Source organism: Moschus berezovskii, chromosome 1 (assembly GCF_049115385.1).
Source record: "Moschus berezovskii isolate FMDL1 chromosome 1, NW_MosBer_1.0, whole genome shotgun sequence".
Taxonomy (NCBI): Eukaryota; Metazoa; Chordata; class Mammalia; order Artiodactyla; family Moschidae; genus Moschus; species Moschus berezovskii.
In genome coordinates, this window is record NC_142460.1 from 8,849,721 (window position 1) to 8,873,152 (window position 23,432).

General features: G+C 46.4%; 1 protein-coding gene across 5 annotated transcripts in view; it reads right to left on the bottom strand.

The window, feature by feature from the left end:
* Nucleotides 1-23,432, bottom strand: part of ERG (ETS transcription factor ERG) — a 323,869-nt gene that overhangs the window by 31,460 nt on the left and 268,977 nt on the right. For all 5 annotated transcript variants that reach the window (XM_088835169.1, XM_055416410.2, XM_055416426.2 and 2 more), the window contains one exon: nucleotides 17,786-17,937. In XM_088835169.1, the coding sequence (XP_088691295.1) occupies nucleotides 17,786-17,937 (152 nt within the window). The remainder of the gene's footprint in view (nucleotides 1-17,785; nucleotides 17,938-23,432) is intronic.

Consider the following 23,432-nt stretch of genomic DNA (forward strand, 5'->3'; position numbering starts at 1 on the left):
TTAATTGGAGTATAGTTGATTGACAAGGTTGTGTTAATTTCTGCTGTATACACATACGTATATTGTTTTCCATTATGGTTTATCACAGGATATTGAATATAGTTCCCTGTTCTATAGAGTAGGAGCTTGTTGCTAACCCACTCTGTAGATACCAGTTAGAATCTGCTAATCCCAAACCCCCAGTGCAACCCTAACCTGTCCTCCTCCCCCATGGCACTGCCACTGCTCTCTACGGCCCTGATTCTGTTTCCAAGATAGGCTCACTTGTGTCAAATTTCAGATTCCATATCTAAGTGATATGATACGATGTTTATCATCCTTACTTCACTTAGTGCAATAATTCTCTAGTTGAATTCCTGTTGTTACAAATGGCATTATTTTGCCCTTTTCATGGCTGAGTAGTATTCCATTGCATATATGTACCACTTTTCTTTATCCTTCTTTACTACTATTCAACTGTTGGTAGACATTTATAAAACAATGTGTACATTCCACGGACCAACAGGACTTTAGCCTTAAGACCAACAGTCTTACTCCTTAGACTAAGCTGATTTAACTAAGCATTTACGATATACACAAGTACTGCAGGGATTCAGAGGTGGCCAAGACAAAGATGCTGACAATTTACCGAGGGAGGTAGCCATGAAGATGACCCACAAAATGGAATGAGATCTGTGTTATCCAAGCAGGATGTGCAAGTACAGAGAAGCAGCAATTCATCCCAATCCGGTCGGGGGGGGAGGGAAAGTTTCACCAGAAGGATTTGACTTGAGTCTGCATGAACAAAAAGGATTTTGACCGCAGTATGATGACAGATGGAGAAGGGAATGGCAACCCACTCCAGTATTCTTGCCTAGAAAATCCCAGGGGCAGAGGAGCTTGGTGGGCTACAGTCCATGGGGTTGCAAAGAGTTGGACATGGCTGAGTGACTTCACTTTCTCTTTCTTTCAAAGAGAACCTTGAAGATTTTGCTAAGAAGGTTGGACTTTATGATCTAAGAATTTCAGAGTCATTGAAAATATCTGAAGAATCAAAGAATGTCTTAATCCACATCCAACATAGCAAACTTGGTGATCAAATAAAAGGTTTTAATCAGGAGCCAGAACACTCCCATTTGGGTTCTGATTCAACCATTCCTTACATGCAAAAGTCAACCTCTCTAGAATTTTCTTTTTTCTGTGGGTAATTAAGTGAAATGTTAGGGGAAGAGAAAAGTCAATGAGATAACATATGTGGAAGCAATTTGCCAACAATAACACATTACAGAGCAATAATGCATCCACGCACTGGATTCTGCATTGCAAACTCTGCTAAATTGAAATAAACAGTCTATTATCACAGGGGAAGCCTCTTCCTTTCAACACAAAAGTCTGATTTATCACTTTATTTTAAGAAGCTTTCGAAGGGGCTTCTGGCAGAGGAACCAGGAGCCGCTCGAGATAAGTTGTTTTGTTTTCAGCCCTCCAGTTCAATTGTTTTGAAAACATCTAAGTCTAGTCTCCACAACACATGGACATCAAAATGATAAATCCCCGTAGTACAGGGTTAAAAAGGAAAGTCATCTCTCTCTCTGCAGCCTCTAATTTGTATTTTCGATGACACAGTTAATATCCAAAAGTTTTACTAATGTTATTTCAGTAAACGGAGATTAAAACAATAAAAGCAAAGCAGATTTGCACTGTTTAGGCGGGAGTGGTGAGGGGTGAGGGGATGACAAGCAGTGGGTAGGATTAGGGTTGAAATTTTTTTTTTAACATTTCCCTGAAACTGGATTCTGACTTAGTAGAATTCCACTGCTGCCAGGAAAATATTAAGTAGATATTTAAATTAAGTTAAAGGATACTGCATTGCTGAAGACATACTGTGCCTTCTTGAAACAAAATACCTCATATAGGCAAGCATCCTGTTTCTGAGACACTTGCCCCACCCGAGAATGAAGCAAACTGGTGATAAGTCCTGAGTGTCATTTTTCTTGAACAGTATCAATGTAAAATACTGGCTTCCAGAAAGAAAAATCACCCATGGTCATGAAAAAATACCAACAAAAATAAATTGCACTTCTAAGTCATATCACAAGCCTATGAGGTCTTTGTTTATAAAACCAGACCCTGGCGAGGCTGCCAGTCTGCTGTTCGAGACACTCAGAAGCCTGCAAAAATAAGATTTAGTATTTTGCCGCCTCATCAGAACAAATTTTACATTTATAAAGAAGCCTAAAAAAGAGAACTGGCTCAAATTTGAGCTTCAAGAAACTGAAATTTGAGCTTAAGTAAAGAGCCTACAGTCAAGGTTACTTCTGAATCTTTTCATTTCCAAACGATGAATGCGGTTCAGTCACTGTTTTGAGAATTACTGATTTCTAATTTTATTGTGCTTTTGTCAGTGAATGAGGTCTATATGATACTGATTTTCTGGATAATGGTCGTCACTCCTATGGCACGGTCCGTTTCTGCAAATGCCCTTAGAGTGCTTAAAAAGAAGGCTTCTCATTGTTGAGTACAGGTTTCTATAAATAACCACTAGATCAAAATTAGTAATTCACACATAATTTCCATGCCACTGATCTATCAAAAGCTGAGAAAGGCAAATTAAAGTCTCTCACTAAAGTGAACTGGTCTATTTCTCTGTGTAGTTCTTCATGTATTTTGAGGCTATGTTGTTAGGTATATTCAGCTTTATCATCATGCATTCTTCATAAATGTAAACACTTTTTATTATGTGGTAACTATCAGTTTTCTCCAGTAACGCTTTCTATTTCCATTCTTGTCAGCTTGATTTTGACTGCTAGTATCTTTTCCCATGTTTACTGGCATTCCTTGTCTGTGTCAGATGTTTCTGGAAATAGTACATAACTTGACTCACTGGAAAAGACTCTGATGTTGGGAGGGATTGGGGGTGGGAGGAGAAGGGGAAGAGAGAATGAGATGGCTGGATGGCATCACCGACTCGATGGAGGTGGGTTTGAGTGAACTCCGGGAGTTGGTGATGGACAGGGAGGCCTGGCGTGCTCCGATTCATGGGGTCGCAAAGAGTCGGACACGACTGAGTGACTGAACTGAACTGAGCACTAGTCATTCATTGCTATGCTTATATGATGTCAGTCAACATTTTTACTCAACATCATTAGAGTCTGTGGCAGGAAAAAGAATGTTCAGTTCAGTTCAGTAAAAAGAATGTTACGAGACCAGAACAGACCTACAGTTTTGTCAGTTTCTCCCAGTTCCGGGAAATTTCCTTCTGTGCTCTGTTTAGCTGTTGAGAGGTTTGCTGTCCTTATAACTATCATTATTTTCTGATAGTCTGTCTTCTTTCTTTTTATAGGCGGGTAATTAGTGAGTTTGCTAAGTGATCTTTTTTTTTTTTGGCCACACCCAGTGGCCTGTGGCATCTCAGACCCTTGATCAGGGATGGAACCCAGAGCCTCAGAGCAGAGTGCTAACCACTGGACCACCGCGAGAGTCCCTGTCTCTCTTCGTTGGTTGGCTCTGAAGTCCTCTGTCTCTGGTGCTCTGCAGTCTCAAGATAACGCGATTAGAGAAGATGAATTCTTTACCCTTCTCTAGACGGTGTTTCCTATATTTGGAGAATGGTTTTATTCATCAATTTTGGGAAATTAGCTGTTTATCTCTTCAAATATTGCATCTCATCCGTTCTCTTTCCAGAACTTCTAATAGGTCTACCCTGAGTCCTTCCCAACTGTTGACTTTTTTTCTTATATTTCCCCTTTTTGTCACCGTGCGACAGTCTGAAAATAATCGTTTAATTCGCTTCTCCATGTTTTCATATCAACTGTTTAATCCATCTACTGAGTTTTTTATATTTTCTGATCTGAATTTTGAATACTCGCTTGTGTTTGTAGGAATTCTATTTTTCCTTCTTCAGTATTATCCATTCTTTTCCAAAATATTATTCTTCTCTTTGCTTATTCCTTCTTTTATGTATCTGTTGTTTAGAAATTAAGCTGTGTCCAACTCATGTGACTTTATGGACAGAAGCCTGCCAGGCTCCTCTGTTCCTGGGATTTCCCAGGCAAGAATACTAGAGTGGGTTTCCATTTCCTTCTCCAGGGGAATCTTCCCAACCTGGGGATCGAATCCTTGTCTCCTGCGTCTCTTGCATTGGCAGGCGGATTCTCTACCTCTGAGCTACCAGTGAAGCCCTTTAGGTGTCTAGTCACTTTTTAAAGCTACTTACTTTATATTCTGTGTCACACTTTAATTACCTAACGTTACTGAGGGTTTAATCATGTTGTCTGTTCTTGCTGCTGAATCTTGGTCTTGATAGATCCTTCCCGTTTTCATAATTTGGGTTTGCAGCATCATCTTCTGTAGGTCTTTACCTGTAGGAACTCTGTCAAGCTTGAATTGAAGGCAAGCTTCTCCATCAAGATTCTGTCTTTATTTCTAGCCCATAACCACTTTTCAATGGCTAATTTCTCAGACTGGGAACTGCTGGAACACACAGTTGTGTGCATGAGTTAGGAGGTCCAACCCCTGCTTTTGCAAGTCCAAGATGCCATCTCCTGTCCCTAGTTAATCTCTAAAACCCAAATACCTGTTTTATAGACATCGGAACCCCACCCCCATCCATAGCACCTAAGATAACTTGAGACAGATGGGACGAGTAGGCTGCCCTGTTCTCAGTTTCTGCCTTGTCTTTAGTCCCTAAGGAACTTGCTGACTTTCCTCCCAGTTCAGCTGTGCATTCAAAAGGTTGTTAGATTTTATGCATCATTTCCCGGGACTCTGTGAGAGGCCCTTTTAAGTTTAACGGTTTACTAGAACCAAGTCTTCTCTGCATAAATTTTGCCCAACTACCTTCAAACTTTTCCCTTTTCACTGCAGCCATCAGCCTAGCTCACACTATGCTCCACTTCATTCATGGACTAAATAATCAACTGTCAAAAACTAACTGTACCTATGGATTGTTCAATACCCTAGGGAAGAGCACAAAGAACTGTAAAAAAAAAAAAGTGTGCCTAATTTCAACTCACTGAGGATCAACAATTCCATCATATATTTTATTCAAAAAATACATGACTACATTATTTTTGTTGGGTTCTAAAGCTATCTTTGACATTCAGACATGCCAAAATGTTTCACTGGATAGTCATTCTCAGCCATTCCGAAGTGGGTTATCTAGCCTGGAGATTTTGTTTTTCTTTCTTTTTATTTTCCTGTTTCCTCTTAGTTAGTACGCCATGACAACACTGCGTCTGCGCATCATGTTTTAGAAATGGAGTGACCTGTTCCACTTAAAAGTCTCTCCCTGCTTGGGCTGTCTCTCTTTGCCCCTCTTTAAATACTGGTCTCCCCAGAGTTTCATCCTCCACTCTCCTCACTCCATAGATAGCCCCTGGCCATCTAGACTCTCACGTTCCAACTACAGCGTGCATGCTGTATTGGTTTTCAAGGGGTGCCACAAAGAGAACCACACACCAACTGGCTTAAAACAATAGGAATGTGATCCCTATGGTTCTGGGGGCTGGAAGTCTGAAATCTGGCTGTCAGGAGGGCTGAGCTCCCTCTGGGACTCTGGACAGAATCCTTCCTTTCCCATCCCATCTTCTCGGGGTGGGTGGCATTCCTCGGGATTCCTGACAGCTGCACCCTTCTAATCGCTACCCCCATCCTTACATGGGCTTCTCCCTGCATCCTCACATCACCTTCCCTCTGTGTATGTCTGGGTCCAGATGCCCCCTTCAGATAAGGGCACCAGTTATTCTATCAGGCCCAGCTTTGTGACCTCATCCTGACTGGATCAAATCTGAAAATACTCTATTTCCAAATCAGGTCACGGTCCAAGGCACTGGAAGTTAGGATGTCAGTGTATCTTTTTTTGGTAGGGGCACAATTCAACCCATAATAAATGCTAATTTTTTGAGTGTAGGGCTCTCTCCCAAATGCCTGAAGACATATGAGAAGAAGGGCTGCAATTTTGGAAGCATTACCATATCCCCAGCACTGTTTATATACTTCACACATGAATCTTATGTAATCCACTCTGCCATCTTTATTTTGGTGGCACAGAAACTAAGACTCAGCAAGATTAAATGACTTTCCAGACACGACTGAGCGACTTCACTTTCACTTTTCACTTTCATGCACTGGAGAAGGAAATGGCAACCCACTCCTGTGTTTTTGCCTGGAGAATCCCAGGGACAGGGGAGCCTGTTGGGCTGACGTCTATGGGGTCGCACAGAGTCGGACACGACTGAAGCGACTTAGCAGCAGCAGCAGAGCTAGAAAAGGCGTAGTTTATAGAACTCAACTATATGATCCTTGATCAAGGATTTTAACCCTGTGCTCTACAGGACACACTGAACTGACTTGTAGGTATCCCATGGGTATCTTAAATACAGGATGAATCAAACAAACATCATGTGTGCATGCTCAGTTGCTGAGTCATGTCCAACTCTTTGCAACCCCATGGACTATAGCCCTCCAGGCTCCTCTGTCCATGGGATATTCCAGGCAAGAAACCTGGAATGGGTTGCCATTTCCTTCTTCTGGGGATCTTCCCAACCTAGGGATCGAACCCACGTCTCCAGCATTGGCAGGCAGATTCTTTACCACTAGCACCACCTGGGAAGCCCAAAGGAGCATCATCTATCTTAATATTTTTTTCTACATTTACGAAGATCCACCCAGCTATTTTTGCTAAATCAAAGCTATTTTTAATTAGATTCTTCTCTTGGTTTAAAAAAAAAAACAGATGAATCCTTATCATCATGGAAATGTAAAGGTTAAGAGCTGAGCAACATCATAGACAATCTTGAACATCAACTTTACTCCATGACTCACTACTTACATCTTTGAAAAGGCCATTTCAGAATCTACAACAATTTAACAAATGTATTCCATCATTCTACTTTCTTGTGTTCTTCCTAGACACTTTTGATCATGCATTAATAGTGTATGAATAAGAGCTCAGAATCTGGATTCAGACAGAACTGGGTCAGAATTCTGGCTTTCCACATCATCGGCTGGGACATCCTGGGCAACCATCTTACTTCCCTAGTTTTAGTTTCTTTATCTGTATAGTGAGAATAACACACGGTTTCTACACCATAGGATTTTTGTGGAATTTAGATGAGATTGTTGTCGCTGTTCAGTTGGTCAGTCGTGTCCGACTCTTAGCAACCCCATGGACTGCAGCACGCCAGGCTTCCCTGCCCTGTACCATCTTTCCTGTCATCTTCACCATTAAATGAGATAACACATTTTCAACAAAGCACACAGCCAAGCGGCTGACAACAGTGTGCCCTCAGCAGATGGTCGCCATTTCTGTTTTTACTCTTTCAGCCACATAGAACCCAATGACAGTTGCCTCAATTCGGCTCACAGTTTAAACATGTATTAACTGGGACCTTAGGATTTAAGTTTTAGTTGGTTGGGTTGTCCAGTTGCTTGACTTAGCATAAAAAATTGTAACCAGAAGCTTCTAGAAACACATTCCATAATGCAGACATAATGGGAGAGATCTCTGGGCGTGTTTGGAGACATGACAAAGTAAAGCAGAGAAACGTGTAGTTTATTGAAAACAAATGTGTGGTTACCAAATGGCAGAGGGAAGCAGGGGCAAATTAGTGGTGTGGGATTAGCACACACAAACTAGAATACATAAGCAACACGGATATACTGTATAGTGCAGGGAATAACACGCCCCAAACAGATAAATACATATATTTTAAAACAGTTTAATGATAGGGCTTCCCTTGTGGCTCAGCTGGTAAAGAATCCACCTGCAATGCAGGAGACCCCGGTTTGATTCCTCGGTTGGGAAGATCCGCTGGAGAAGGGATAGGCCACCCACCTCAGTATTCCTGGGCTTCCCGGGTGGCTCAGCTGGTAAAGGATCTGCCTGCAATGCAGGAGACCTGGGTTCGATCCCTGGGTTGGGAAGATCCCCTGAAGAAGGGAAAGGCTACCCACTCCTGTATTCTGGCCTGGAGAATTCCACGGACCATATAGTCCACAGGGTCACAAAGAGATGGACACGACTGAGAGACTTTCACTTTCAATCATAGTTAAGAGTATGTGTCCACTTCATTGGATTGTGGGGTGTCTATATATTTCATTAAACATTATTTCTGGGCCAGTCTGCAAGGGCACTTCCAAAAGATGCCGGCCTTTGCACTGTGAGGCTGAGTGAAGACCAGGAAAGGGTGAGAGAAAGAGAGAGACGGGTTCTGCTTCTTTGAAGAACCCTGACTAATAAAGAGCTGAATGAGGATCAGCAAGAATCTTGCAAATGCATCCCCTGTGGTCCTCTGATTCCAGCTAACTAAAGCTGGATTCCCACTAACTCAACTGATGCATGCTTACTGACTTCTGCACATGGGTCACAAGTTTGCTGCTTTGCCTGGTGGTGAAGAATGCAAAAGATATTGCCATCTCACAATGCTCTCAATCTAATAGAACACACAGGCTTATAAATAACCACCTTTAAAAAGATTGTTGTTGCTGTTCAGTTGCTAAGTTGTGTCTGACCCCATGGACTGTAGCACACCAGGCTTCCCTGTCCTTCACTATTTCCTGGAGTTTGTTCAAATTTGTGTTCATTGAGTCAGTGATGCCATCCAACCATCTCATCCTCTGTCGTCCCCTTCTTCTGCCTTCAATCTTTCCCAACATCAGGGTGTTTTCCAATGAATCGGCTCTTTGCATCAGGTGGCCAAAGTATTGGAGTTTCAGCTTCAGCATCAGTCCTTCCAATGAATATTCAGGGTTGATTTCCTTTAGGATTGACTGGTTTGATCTCCTTTCAGTCTAAGGGACTCTCAAGAGTCTTCTCCAACATCACAGTTCAAAAGCATCAATTCTTCAGCACTTAGCCTTTTTCTTTATGGTTCAACTCTCACACCTGTCCATGACTACTGGAAAAACCATAGCTTTGACTATACAGACCTTTGTTTGCAAAGTGATGTCTCTGCTTTTTAATATGCTGTCTAGGTTTGTCACAGATTTTCTTCCAAGGAGCAAGCGTCTTAATCTTGTGGCTGCAGTACACTGTGATAATACCCTGGACATTTGGACTCGGAGAGTATTTTCTTCCATTGCTTTTTATTCATCTACTTTCAACCTGAGCTTGGAGATGCCATCTTTAGAAAAGGTCTTGTTCAGGCCATAGGAACTTTCTGCCACTTTGAGAAATCAAAATCCTGACTTTCTAAGAAACCAGACCAGCAAAGACTCACACTAGGCATATGCCTTCTGTATGCACTGAGCTGTTTGCTAACATCACTCACTCTGTCCATAGAGGATGTCACAGGAAGGTGCTCACGTCTGACTTAAGCCCAAATATAACATCCAGAGATTCTGCTTTCAGGATTCTGAACCAGGAAAAACATTCCCTTCCCTGTGAAATTCATTTCTGAAGAGACATTATTTCCCCTATGGATCTTTTTATGTTGGCCACCAGGAAGCTCAATGCCATTCTAGAAACTAAGCCACAGCATCTTGGCCAAGCTTGTGGCCAAAAGAGCCGCATCATTCCTTCACGTGACCTTGGTTTCCAGTAATATTCGTAATTGACTTAGTGGTGTCTGTTGAGTCGCTAAGTCGTGTGCAGCTCTTTTGCAACTCTATGGACTGTAGTCTGCCAGGCTCCTCTGTCCATGGGATTCTCCAGGCCAAAACACTGGAGTGGGTCACCATTTCCTTCTTCCTCTAGGAGATCTTCCCGACCCAGGGACTGAACCCAAGTCTTCTGCATTGGCAGGTAGATTCTCTACCAAATTGAGCCACCTGAGAAGCCTGACTGCCTTAGTATCGATCCCCAATTTCTAACTGATCAGTAGTTTGGCTCACGTGACGATCAATAGTTTAGTCCACGAGGCATCTCAAATCCTTCATGGAATTAAACACTATATCTAGCAAACCTATGTATTATAGACTATAATACGAAACCACATAAAGTGTCATAAGGAACTGCTAAGATGTCACCAGGGAAGCAATGAAGGTGCCTGAAGATCCAGGGCGGTTTCTTAGAGAGGGTGGATTTCAAAGGTGCCTTGAAAAGCGAGAAGGACTTGTTAGCTGCGGGACGGAAGGACGTTCCATCGGAGGGAACCGCCTGGGAGAGGACACAGACGCCAACGCAGAGCAGCAGTAGAAAGATGCGACTGGGGAAGGGCAGGGCAGAGGGAGACGGTGGGGTGGCAGGGGCTTCAGAAACCCCATGAGGTGACAAGGGAAGCTGCTCTTCACCAGTCACGCTTACGGTCATCTTGTTCCCCAGCTATTTGGAAACACGTGTCTGAATCACTCATCTGAGCTCTTAATCATGCTCTCCCCATCACGAATGACTTAACTTCATGCGGCCGGGACTTATCTGCTTCTCACAGGCTTCGGTCATTTCCTCTGTGACGAGGACAAGAGTAACAAGTACTCGGTGGATACCTCACGTGTTGAGTGGAAGTCACCCGGCAAGGAGGGCCTGAGCACGGCACGAGAGGAGACTCTCCGGCCGCGTGTGTCTGGGGACCAAGGACTGGGGGCTTTAAAACCTCCTAAGAGCTTTTATTCTTGGTGAGTGGGATATTCCAAGTGCTCAGTAATGAATAAATGAACGAATACAGAGTGAACTTTGTTTAAAGGTGAATAACTCAGCTCGGTGCTCTGTGATGACCTACAGGCGTGGGATGGGGTGGGATGGGGTGGTGGGGAGGCTCAGGAGGGACGGGAATATATGTACACTTATAGCTGATTCATACTGCTGTAGAGCAGAAGCTGACACAATAATGCTAAGCAATTATACTCCAATTAAAAATGAAATTTAGAAAGCAAACAGGGAAAACAAAGATGAATGTGGCAACTAATTCTCTCTGAGACTTCTGACCCCCATGAGCATTTGTGCTCAAGGTGAATATTCAGACAATGAAAACAGAAGTGTGTGAAAAGCCCCATGCCTCAGCACCCATTTGGGGGACTAAAAACAAAGAAAAGGAAGAAATCTTCTCAAAATGATGTAAGCTGCTGAAACCAGAGGTTCTGTTGCATTTTGCAACTTTGAAGAAGAGTGGGTGCAGACCGTGCCTTCCTCTTTGCCAGCCCGCTTGGTTAGCACGTAGCCAAGGACACTGTCAAGACCTAAACTGTGACTGCGGGAGGTCACTTGGCACATGGAAGGACAGTATCCCTGATGCTGAGGCTTCATCAGACAGCACAGAACCTGTGTTCCCCGGAACATACAAGTTCTGCTGTGCGAGGAGGACCATTGCTTCTGAACATCCATCTGTGGTCACAGCCTCGGTGCAGCAGAACTGGAAACACCCAGGAGTCAGATTCCCGGGCTGTCCCCGAGCTGTCTATGCTGTTGATGGGAACATAGTAAAATGCAGGCAAGTACTGCACTTGATCTGACTGGTCTGAATGGAGAGCAGGGCTGTCACCAGTGAACAGGGCTGCGGGGCTTCTTCCTCAGCTCTCACATCACACTTCATGCCTTGAATGGCCCTGGATTTCCCAGTGAAGCCTTGACACAAGACCTTTACAGAATTTATCGTGTCAACCAATGAGGCATGCCAACCACAGCTCCCAAAACACATCTGAAGGGAAAAGCTTTAGGACGATTCTTTCTCTTGCCAACTCCCTTTCCCAAATGATGTCATTATTTCAAACAATGAAAGTGTATCAAAGCAAAACTATTCGTGTGTACGCGTGTTCACTCACTCAGTCATGTCCAGCTCTTTGTGACCCCGTGGACTGCAGCCCACCAGGCTCCTCTGTCCATGGGGTTCTCCAGGGAAGAGTACTGCAGTGGATTGCCATTTCATATTCCAGGGGATCTCCCCAAACCAGGGACTGAACCTGTGTCTCTTGCACTAGCAGGTGGATTCTTTACCACTATGCCACCTGGGAAGCTCAAAATTTATTTAGTATCTTCTATCTAGTCTAGAGCTCCTCAAACCCTATAATGCATGAAAATCACCCCAAAAATGTGCTAACAATGTAGAATCCTCCACTCCATACCTGGATTCAAAAAATGTGGAGGTGGGCACTTTTACATCCTAAGTCTCCTGAGTGCCCCTGATGCAGGTGATTCTGATCATACTCGGAGAAACATCTCCCAGTCAACCTCCAAATTAAGCTGAGACAACAAAGAGCCATTGAACTGGGCCCCCTGTCTGGGGTTCATCTTCTTAAGAGTGACATCACTTTGACCTGCATCCATGAACATAAGAAACAGCCCAAGCCTATGAGATTCAAACCTAGATATACAGCTATTCACACCACATAAGACAGATAACAGGGGGACAGATGATGGATAAACAGACAGATGGAAAGATAGATGCCAATGACAGAGAGACAGATGATGGATAAATGAGAGGCAGGTAGACAGACAGGGAGCTGGAGAGACAGACGCAGATGACAAACAGACAGACAGACAGGTGATAAATGAGGGGCAGACAGACAATAGATTTATAGGCAGACAGATGGAAGGATGGATGATACAGATGGAAGGATGGATGATATGGATGGCAGACAGAAAGAGCACATGCGCTGCATCGTCTAATCTCTACACCTTGAGAAGGAGAGGCAGAGCCAGTGGCGTTTCCAGGACAACAGATGGAAGTCAGGGCTTCCCAGGGTGTCTGGTGGCCCTACTGACTGAGTGCTTTCATGTGACTTCCCTGTTACCTTCCAATGATAAACCAAGAGACACATTTTTCTCTAGACTCAAAATTAAGAGCTGGAGCATCTTTCCCACATGTTTTCTTTTAATCCTGGGGACACCGAGGCATGAAGGCACCGCCTTCACATAGCCTGCTGACACCTTGGACCCAATAACACCCACTGTTTGCAACTGTGCAGGATGTAAAGTTTGCGTTTATACACACGCACACCAGCATGCAAACCTCACCGTGGCTCCACTGCCTGCTGGGATCGTACTGCAGCCCATGTTCTCATCCGTTTACTTTGAAAACAGATTCTTTTTCTTTCATTTATATCTGTGTGATCTTTCTTAAATCCATTCTGAAACAAGGAAACGGTGTAAATATATTCAATGAAAGTCTTTTTATTCATCAGGGAATTTTTCCAAGTGTTTATAAAGCTCCTGAGTTAGACACGTGTATGCGTGTGTGTGTGCGCGCGCGCGTGCGTGCATGCTGAGTTGCTTCAGTCATGTCCCACTCTGTGCGACCTTATAGATGTAGCCTGCCAGGCTACTCTGTCGTGGGATTCTCCAGACAAGAATACTAGAGTGGTTTGCCATGCCCTCCTCCAAGGGATCTTCCCGACCCAGGGACCGAATCCAGGTCTCTTACGTCTAACATGCATTGGCAGGTGGGTTCTTCACCACCAGAGCCAGCTGGGAAGCCTGAGTTAGAGACAGTGAGTCTCAAAACCAGGGACTTTTAGAAGTGAGGAATCCAGGCCAGGAGTCCAAAAGGCCATGTCTTTTCCTGTGTCTTCTCCTGTCTACACACCAGTCTCCTTGGCCAGTGTTTCCCAGGACCATTTTCAGGTCTAGGACATGAATGTCAGTGTGGAGTTAATGGAGAGCGCAAGTGCTTAGGAATAAATAATGGATTTGGGGGGGTGGGGCTGTCTTTCTGATTTGCATTTAGAAGTGCCAATCAATGTGCTTAAATAGGAGGAACGACACGAACCAGTCGTAAGCAGGTTTGGCGAATTCTACCTAAGTATGCAGAGCTCTCTACACCCAAAAGGTGCCCTAGTGAGGGGCCTGGGTCACAGAGCTGCGGCCGAAGGCATGCAGGGGGCAGCTGATACAGCCGCGCCCAGGTCCTGCTGTCTTTACACTGGGGGATTTTCTGGATTGTGCAATACAGCTGTGTGTCTGTGTGTTCATCTGTGTGTCTGTGTGTGAGCACACATACCTGAGGCTTGACCAATAACTGCAAGACTCACACTTGCAAAAGCAGCCACAGTGAGCTCTCTTACAAACCCGATTAACTGAATAACTGCCCTCGCCTCGGCGTGAAGCAACCAAAGGAGGGGACAGCTGAAAGAGGGCTTTCTTCAGGGGGTGAAACAGCCTTTACACAAAAGCTTAATGTGAGCCAATCTGTGCAAGCAGGCTTCCAGTTGACCAGCTGACAGTTAATAAGCATCTACTTCACAGAGATAGCACTTGGCCAACAAAGGTCCATCCAGTGGAGGCTGTGGTTTTTCCAGTGGTCAGGTATGGATGTGAGAGCCGGACCATAAAGAAGGCTGAGCATTGAAGAACTGATGCTTTCGAACTGTGCTGCTGGAGAAGACTCTTGAGAGTCCCTTGGACAGCAAGGAGATCAAAACAGTCCATCCTAAAGGAAACCAAGTCTGAATATTCATTGGACGGACTGATGCTGAAGCTGAAGCTCCAATACTTTGGCCACCTGATGCAAAGAGCCGAGTCATTGGAAAAGTCCCTGATTCCGGGAAAGATTGAAGGCAGAAGGAGAAGTGGGCGACAGAGGATGAGATAGTTAGATAGCATCACCGACTAATGGATATAAATATGAGCAAACTCCAGGAGATGGTGAAGGACAGGGAAGCCTGGCAGGCTGTGGTCCATGGGGTTGCAGACTTAGCAACTGAACAACCACCGCACACATCACAAAGGGTGGATGTCCTGACTGGATTAAATGGCTTCTCTGCCTCTTTCCCATGAAAACGGCTCTCTTGTTTTCTAAACAGTTTATTTAACATAGGAAGCAAGTCTGGCCCTACTAGAAATGATATTGACAACATCAAAGCCTGCTGCTGGCATGGCAGAAATAGGACCCCGTCAGATGAAAGGATGTCACGGCACCAGGCTTAGCTCCTGGGTCTGCGATTCCATGCGGATCTCAGATAAGTACCTTCAACGTAAGCCTTTCCTCAGAACGAGTCTCTCATCTTAGAGAACTAAAGGCTTTGTTTCACCTAAACTGAGGAAATTACATTCTCAAGGAGAAAGGCAAAGGGTGAGACGGGCTTGGGCAGACATCCTCTGGGTTTCGGCTCATCAAGTTCCGCCCCGGCCAGTGTCCAAGCCAACAGCACCCCTGCCCAACCAGCCCTCTCCAGGCACACATCTGCTCCCAACCCCTTTAGGTACCACACATCCACTATGGGCCCCCTGAACATTCGCCTTTCCATACTTTTTTCCCACTCAACCGGAAATGCCTCCAGTTCTAAGCCACAGCACAAACGATGGTTCTCAGGAGTGTAGCTTAGTTACCATGACCAAACCAAATACATGGCTTTGGGATAAATGTCCACTTCCTTTCCAGAAACATCAAAAGCAGCTTTGTCCTTCTCATGAGGCACATGCAAGACTCACTCCACTGTCCCCTATAAGCGCCTTATGTATGCTTCGGGATCAGGGATGGATGAGCCCTTTCATACCTCGCTGCTTCCAACTAGCTTCATAAATTTTGCTGAAAGGTACACAGTGACCATCCTGAAGAGAAACCCAGTCTGTGAGCCCAAATCGGGTGCTTTGCACTCTGAACTTTCTTGCTTGGAAGGTGGTGGAAACAGAAGTCCACTGGAGGTGGTCTGGTGCAGACTAAGGGCTGGGGGTGGGAACTGTGCCATGGAGGGGATTTGATCTCATTTGTCATCACACCTCACAGAGGTGGGTGGCATTAGTGGTAAAGAACCCGCTTGCCAAGGCAGAAGACGTAAGAGACGTGGGTTCAATCCCTGGGTCAGGAAGATCTGCTGGAGAAGGAAATGGCAATCCACTCCAGTGTTCTTGCCTGGAGAAATCCCGTGGACAGAAGAGCCTGGCAGGCTACAGTCCTTGGGGTCATAAAGAGTCCGACACGACTAACACTTTCATTTCAAACTGGCAGTGGAGACGGTCCCCGAGAGCTCTTCCGCCTCCTGACCCAGCTGCCAGAGGAGAAGTATCAGCGAGAAGGACAGGTCTTAATTCTGGAGGGAAACTGTTTAACTGCTACACTATATGGAGCAGGAGAACGATGCTCGTAGCGCAAGGCGGTCCCTGGGGCCCTGTTAGGACTTCGCACTCAGTGGTCCAGAACGATGGAAAGCTGAAGCAACCCAGCAAATACGAGATCATGGAAGGACTAAGAGCTATAGATGTCGAGATTCAGGTCACCCTACCAGGGAAATGGCTTCCCTGGTGGCCCAGTGGTAAAGAATCTGACTGCAATGCAGGAGACACAGGAGACTTGGTTCAATCCCTGGGTGGGCAAGACCCCCTGGAGAAGGGCACGACAACCCACTCCAGTACTTCTGCCTGGAGAACCCCACGGACAGGGGAGCCTGGCGGGCTACAGTCCACAGGGTCACAAAGAGTCAGACACGACTAAAGTGACTGAGCACGCACACACCACCTCCGGGGCAAGGAAGAATCAAGTCTGCACCAGTTTGAACCATGTTCATCTCATACGACTCCAGCAGTAAGCAGAGTCCTGGGCAGGACCACCCTGAGGTCAGACACCCTTTCGTCCATTCTTCCCTCAGCTAATATTCACTGAGAACCCAGGGGACACGAGGCACCGGACGTGGCCACGGAGGCAGGGCCTTTGTGGGTCTTACACGAGGGAGGCAGATGAGAAGAGAACTTCCACATAAAAGTCCACTGCAGTGACAGAGGGGAATAAAAGCAATCAAAGAAAGTAAGGCAGGCAGGGGCTGAGGGTCACTGGGCGGAGGGGCACCTCTGGATGGGGTGGGGAGAACCCCGATGAACGACAGAACTCCCTGGAACCAAGGGTTTCGGGCTAAAGCGACAGCAAGTTCAGTGCCAGAGGCAGAAGGCGAGGGGCCCAGATGGCCGCAGGGGGTGATGGAGGGAGCCCCCAGGGGCTGCAGGAAGGGGCTTGAGAACAAAGGAGTTGGGGGGGGGCTTGTCTGAGTTCTAACTCATGCTTAGTTGCTCAGAGGTGTCCAACTCTGTGCCACCCCATGGAGCCCGCCAGACCCTTCTGTCCAGGGGAATCCCCAGGCAAGAATACTGGAGTGGGTTGCCATCTCCTTCTCCAGGGGGTCTTCCCACCCCCGGGAATGGACTCACGTCTCCTGCACCGGCAGGTGAGGCTCTTTATGAGTGCGCCACCTGCAAAGTTCCCACTCGCCTCTTACTGACTGTAGGCCGACCTCTCCGAGTGTCACTGTCCTCATCAGGGCACTCGTGACAAACCACGCTACGTCCTGCTTGAGAGTTCACAACACCAAACATTCAGTGGATCTGCATCGCTCACTGAATATCTCTGTCAGGACCTGCCGGTGGTCACCACTGCTATTGTGGTGGTGGGTATTTTTGGTTTTATGTAGAACATTTCCTCTGAGGAGTTTTAAGGCATCCTTCCTATTACCTTTAGTTTCGCTAAATAAATAAATCCCTGGCATGGTTCTCAAATCCAGCGTTATTGTTTTGGATTATGTTTAGAATTACTTCTGGTAAAGAATGACTCAGGCTGTCAGAGTCTGTTTCACCAGCTGGAGTTTCACGTGTTGACAACCAGCAACACAGGGCTCCCAATTTTAAATTACGCCAGGTAAGAAAAAAATGTTAAGCCTACCTTCTATTGTAAGTAGCACTTCACAAAAGGAAGGATATTTAACACCAGATAAGCTCGGAGAAAAGGCAAGTCCTCCTTGGAAAGGTCACTGCATGGATTCTTTCTCTCTCACACACACACACACACACATGCACGCACATAGCGGTGAACACTTGACCACGGTGGACCAGTAACTGCTGGTCCATCCACAACCGTTATTGCAGGCAGCTGAGGGTGACCAGTGCCAAGGGCAGGAAGAGAGGGCTGAGCAGAGCCCGAGGAAGGCCCGGGCCGCTGACGGAGCCTCTGACCTGCGGGGACGATGACACGGCGCTCGTTGGTGGTCATGTTTGGGGGTGGCATGTGCTTCTCCTCCATGTAGCTGCTGTAGCTCATCCCGACGGTGTCCGGGCTGCCCACCATCTTCCCGCCTTTGGCCATGCTGCACTCATCAGGGGAGTTCCTGGAGGAGAAGAAGACAGAGCCTTCCATTACTGCGGCCCCCCCAGAGCCTGCCTCCCTACCTTTCATGGTGTAGAGAGAAGCCAGGACGGGCAAGGTGGAGGGGAAGGAGGGAGGGGACTGGAAAGACGAACGCAGTCATCGGTGATGAGCTGAACGACCAGGTCTCCTCCAGGTTCACACGCTGAAGGCCCAGCCCCAGCATGATGGCATTTGGAGGTGGAGCCTTTGGGAGCGAATGAAGTTTACAGGCGGTCACGAGGCTGAGGCCCTTATGACGGGATTAGTGCCCTGACAACGTGAGGAAGGAAATGGCAACCCACTCCAGTGTTCTTGCCTGGAGAATCCCAGGGACGGAGGAGCCTGGTAAGTTGCTGTCTATGGGGCCGTACCGAGTTGGACACAACTGAAGTGACTCAGCAGCAGCAGCAACGTGAGGAAGAGCCCAGACTCCTCTCTGTCTCTCTCTGCCACTGAGCTTACAGTGAGAGAGCAGCCATCCCCAGCTACGGACATAACTCTCACCAGACACCAGCCACCAGCCACCAACCACCCCAGCACCTCGATCTTGGACTTCAGTCTCGATGAGAAAAAAATCCCTGTTGTTTAAGACCCCTGGCCCGTGGCACTTTGTGACAGGAGCCCTGTGAGACTAAGTCAGTGCCCACGCTCACTGGCAGCAGAGCACAGGCACAAGGGAGGCAGAGCTGCCACCTGGCTCCTATTCCTCCAGCCTGCTCCTGATGCAACTGTCCTGTCAAAGCCCCATCTGTGACAGCTGATTGGAAACACATGCAGGGAACGCTGAACGGGCACTTGTTCTCCCGTGAGTCTCACTGTGAGACTGCAGACAGGCCGCGCACACAGATGGTGAGAGGCGACACTCTGCCAGGTTTATTCCAGAGTGACATGCCTCTTCAAAACCTCAGAAGGGAACCTCTGTGTTCACTTTCAAATCCCTGCAGCCAATCGTTAGACATGGAGTTTGAAGGCTCCCAGTGCTCCTGGGTTAGGTATGGGCAGGAAGGGAGAAAGGGGAGCAGGAAGGGCCCCCCAGGAAGCAGCAGGACAGGGGACCCCAGCAGCCCTGGAGGACTGGGATCAGGGAGTGAAACCAGCTGTGTGCCAGGGGTCAGCTGCTGGGCCTTGGTGAACAGCTCAGAGGGTTGTTGTTAGTTAAGGCAGCCGTGGACACTTGGATAAAGACAAACTTACCTTTCTGGAAAAAGAGAAGAAAAAAAGAATACGTGTTTCTTAAGTAAGATCTAAAGTTACTGGGGGAGAAGGCACAGGCAACCCACTCCAGTACTCTTGCTGGAAAATCCCATGGACGGAGGAGCCCTGTAGGCTGCAGTTCATGGGGTCGCTAAGAGTCGGACATGACTGAGAGACTTCACTTTCACTTTTCACTTTCATGCATTGGAGAAGGAAATGGCAGCCCACTCCAGTGTTCTTGCCTGGAGAACCCCAGGGACAGGGGAGCCTGATGGGCTGCCATCTATGGGGTCGGACTGAATCGGACACAACTGAAGCGACTTAGCAGCAGCAGCAGCGAAAGTTACTGGATGTGATGAAATCGCTGTTGTTCAGTCACCAAGTCATGTCCCACTCTCTGCGACCCCATGGACTGCAGAACACCAGGCTTCCTGTCCCTCACCATCTCCCAGAGTTTGCCCAAGTTCGTGTCCACTGAATCGGTGATGCCATCCAACCACTTTATCCTCTGTCACCCTCTTCTCCTTCTGCCCTCGATCATTCCCATACGTAATAGGTAAACTCTCAACAGAAAACTCTGGTTTGACCAGGCAACAGAAGAACGTATGAATGCCTTCTTAGATAGTTAGCCGGAGATCACTAACACGAGATCCCTGTAGCTGAAGGATCCTGATAGTTGAGTCATGTCATCTAAGGCAGATTTCTAAAAGTGTCCTCGTAAGCGTTACCCAACACAGGGTTTTTTGTACTCTTGGCAATCTACGCAATCTACTGGAGTTTAGACTTCCATCCCAATGTCTGAGGCCCTGATGGTTGTGGGCTCCAGCCCAGTGGGTCTTCCTTTGTCTCCTCCACGCCACATCAGCTGGAACTCTGCAGCCAGTCCACAGAATCTTGGAACTAGAGGCCTGGCGTGGAGGTGGCCTTCAAGCCTGAGACATCAGAGCAGAAGAGCCCTCTCTGGGCGGGGCAGGACTGAGGCGCGATGGAGAAGGCCATTCTGGACCCAAGAGTTGTGGCAAGGGTGTGGACCAGGAAGGACGGGCCGCAGGCCCTGGAAAGAGTTCATTCAGCATCTGGGATCTTTGAAACTACAGGTTCATTCTCGGCATCCTTTGCAAACGTCTGGTGATGATGGCGGGAGCTCAGGGCTGATGATGAGGATGCAGCAGGTACGTCTGTGGATGGAGGTCATCGTTGGGGTCGCCCAGACTAAGCCCGAACCGTGGGCCGGGAAAGACATAACCCTGCTGCATGGCATCCGCACAGCTGTACTAACATGAAGGAAATTCAAAAATAATAGCGGTCAGAGTTCCCATGGTGTGAACCCTCTATATTTCCAACGCTGCCCACACATGCATTATTTCCTCTTGATGCTATTTTTCCTGGCTTCCAACATTTATCTCTAAAAGACCCATCCTAATATCAAAACACTGAATGTCTTCACTTGAGGCTTAAGTTTCCTATCCCCTTGGAAAATTCCATCCGTTGAGTAGAGTGTGTGTGTTTTGGTCTATTTGTCTCAAGGAGAGAAGTTACTAGGGAAGAGAGTTAAAGGAGTTTGGTTCTCTAGGAAAAAGGCTTTAGACGCTACGTAGGTGATGACTGTTACTCTGGGATGAGCGCTGCTCAGATTCAGTTACTCGCTCCTCAATTAGAGCATGTTTTTATTAAGTACTTGCTGTATACCAGGCACTACAAAATTCTTTCTTCTCCAGCAAGGCAGTTAACCATCTAAAAAGTGAAAGGTCAAGGAGATGTACAGAATTACAGGAAGAAGGGTCACTGGGGATTATGGACCCTTCAGACGAACTCTGTCATTTTCTTACAACCCCTACTGTTCAATTTCCATCTCTGAAGACTAAACTCTAGGAAGAGATCGCGTCAGTTTTCCCATGGCATGAAAACAGATCCCTCACCAAATCCGGAGATACGATGCGCTATTAAACTGCGTTCTGTGCATTCCAATACTCAGTAGGGCAGACAAACACGGTTTGACTCCACTTCTATGAGACACCGAGAATAGTCAAGTCCACAGAGTCAGAGAGTACAGTGACCGACGCCAGGGGTGCAGGGTGAGGTGAAAAGGAAAGTCAGTGTTTAGTGGGGACAGAGTTTCAGTTTAGGAACGTGAACAGCTGGGGAGACGGATGACGGTGAGAGATGGACAACAGTGTGACTGTACTTAGTGCCCCTGAACGATACACTAGAAGCGGTTAAAATAGTATGCTTTATATTATGTGACTTTTACCACAATAAAAATCATTAAAAGAATAAAAACAAATTGCATTTTATTAGAGCTTTACAAAAATATGTGTACCTATTTAAAACAGGCGTAATCTTCAACAAGGTTAGTTTGTGTCTTCATCTTATAACCAGAAGACATAATTCACTTTATTAAGCTTTTCCAGCCAGCTTTCAGCATTAGGGGGGAAAAAAACCCAGCAACATGAAATGCTATTTTCAAAAGTTGTACATTCAGGACTTCTTTTTTAAATGTTTTTTTTTTTTTTTCTCCCACTGTATTTTGTTTTAGCTTCAGAGGAAGACAGAAGGGGACCATGTTTATGTTCATTTCAAATAGTTTCTGTAATAACTCTAAGGGAACTCCAACCTCGGTGTGGGAAGAGGGTCACCCCAACAGGGCCACTGACATACAGAACTCAGGTCGGGCGCTTAAGCAACACAGACTAAAGGGGCTTCAGCTGTTCTAGTCTTATTGCTGAGCCTTTCCCCCTAACTATTCTCTTGGAAATTTTAATAGCAAAGTAGTAGCACATATACACGTCATCGTGTTCAGAGAGCTTAACTGTTGTCAGTCCTCACGACAGCCTGGCATCAGCTCCATTTCTCAGACGTGCAAACTGAGAATACAAGAGAGAAGGGGCTTGCTCCGGGTCTCAAGAGTCGGGAGGAGGCAGAACTGAGGCTTGAAGCTGGGCAGCTTCTATTCACTGTCTACACTTCCAGATGCCCCGCTCGGTAAAAGTAAGATGGCTCGTTTGACGGCCTTTCAAGCGGTGAAACAGATCTTCATTTCAGAAAGGCATCAAGAAGGCCCGGCCACCACGCTGCTCCGGTTTAAGCGCCGCAATGCATGCAGTGTCCGGTCTAGACCACTGTCCCTGGCCCCTTCCTGCATTCCCAGCACAGCAGCCGCGTGACGCATCCAGAACACGTCTAAACGGACGGACGTAAAAAGCGGGGGGGGCTTCCCTGGCGGTGCAGGGGATGAGAATCTGCCTGCCAACGCAGGGGACACAGGTTTGATCCCTGGGCCGGGAAGATCCCATATGCTGCAGAACAACTGAACCTGTGTGCCACAACTACTGAACCCACGCTCCGCAGCCTGGGAGCCACAAGCGCTAGAGGCTCACTCTGCAACAGAGAGGCTCGCTCTGCAACAGAGAAGGCGTCCCAGTGCGAAGCTGAGAACCACAACGAAGCACAGTCCCCACTGGTCACCGCAAGAGAAAAGCCCGCACAGCAGTGAAGACCCAGCACAGCCAAAAATGAAATAAATAATAACTAAATAACCTTTTTAAAAAAGAGAGACGGAATTCCCAAAGATTTCATTTTTTCAGGGACATGTTATTTTTTTTTAATTAAGAAAAATAAATCTTAGTGTGGTTCGGAAAATTGAAAAGTGTATACTGAAAATTCTCCCAGTAAATGCACTTTCAGTCTTTGCCCAGCTGTGATAAGAAAAGACCCACATAGAAACCTGTCCATGCTTATTGTGCTGTTTAGCTCCACCTTCAAAATGCATTCTTAGAAGTCACAGGAAGAAAGTTCCCACAAACAGCTTAGTATTCCATCTGCACTGAGCCTAAAGCAGAGGATCCCAAGTTTTCTATTCTAACATGGTAAGGATTTGGGCATTCTTGCTTTGAAATGCACAAAGCAAAGAGCATCCCTTTAAATATGATATTCTTAATATTCACCTATGTACTCTTTAACAGTCCCTATGAAAGTTTTAAGGCATTTTTTAGATGCTTTCTAAATGGGTAATCAACTGGTGAACATGAAATTTCTGTCTTATCATTTGAGGCATGAATTTCTTAATTGCAAATAAGCATGGTTCAAGATATTTCTCTCAAAGACTCTATTGTTCAAGGGCATGGAAAAGCTATTATGCAAGTCAAACCACAATGAGGTATCACCCCACACCTGTCAAGATGGCTATGATAAAGACAAAAAGCAAAACTTAACAAGTGCTGGAGAGGATGCAGAGAAACTGCAACCCTTGCGCACTCCTGGTGGGAATGCAAAACGGTACAG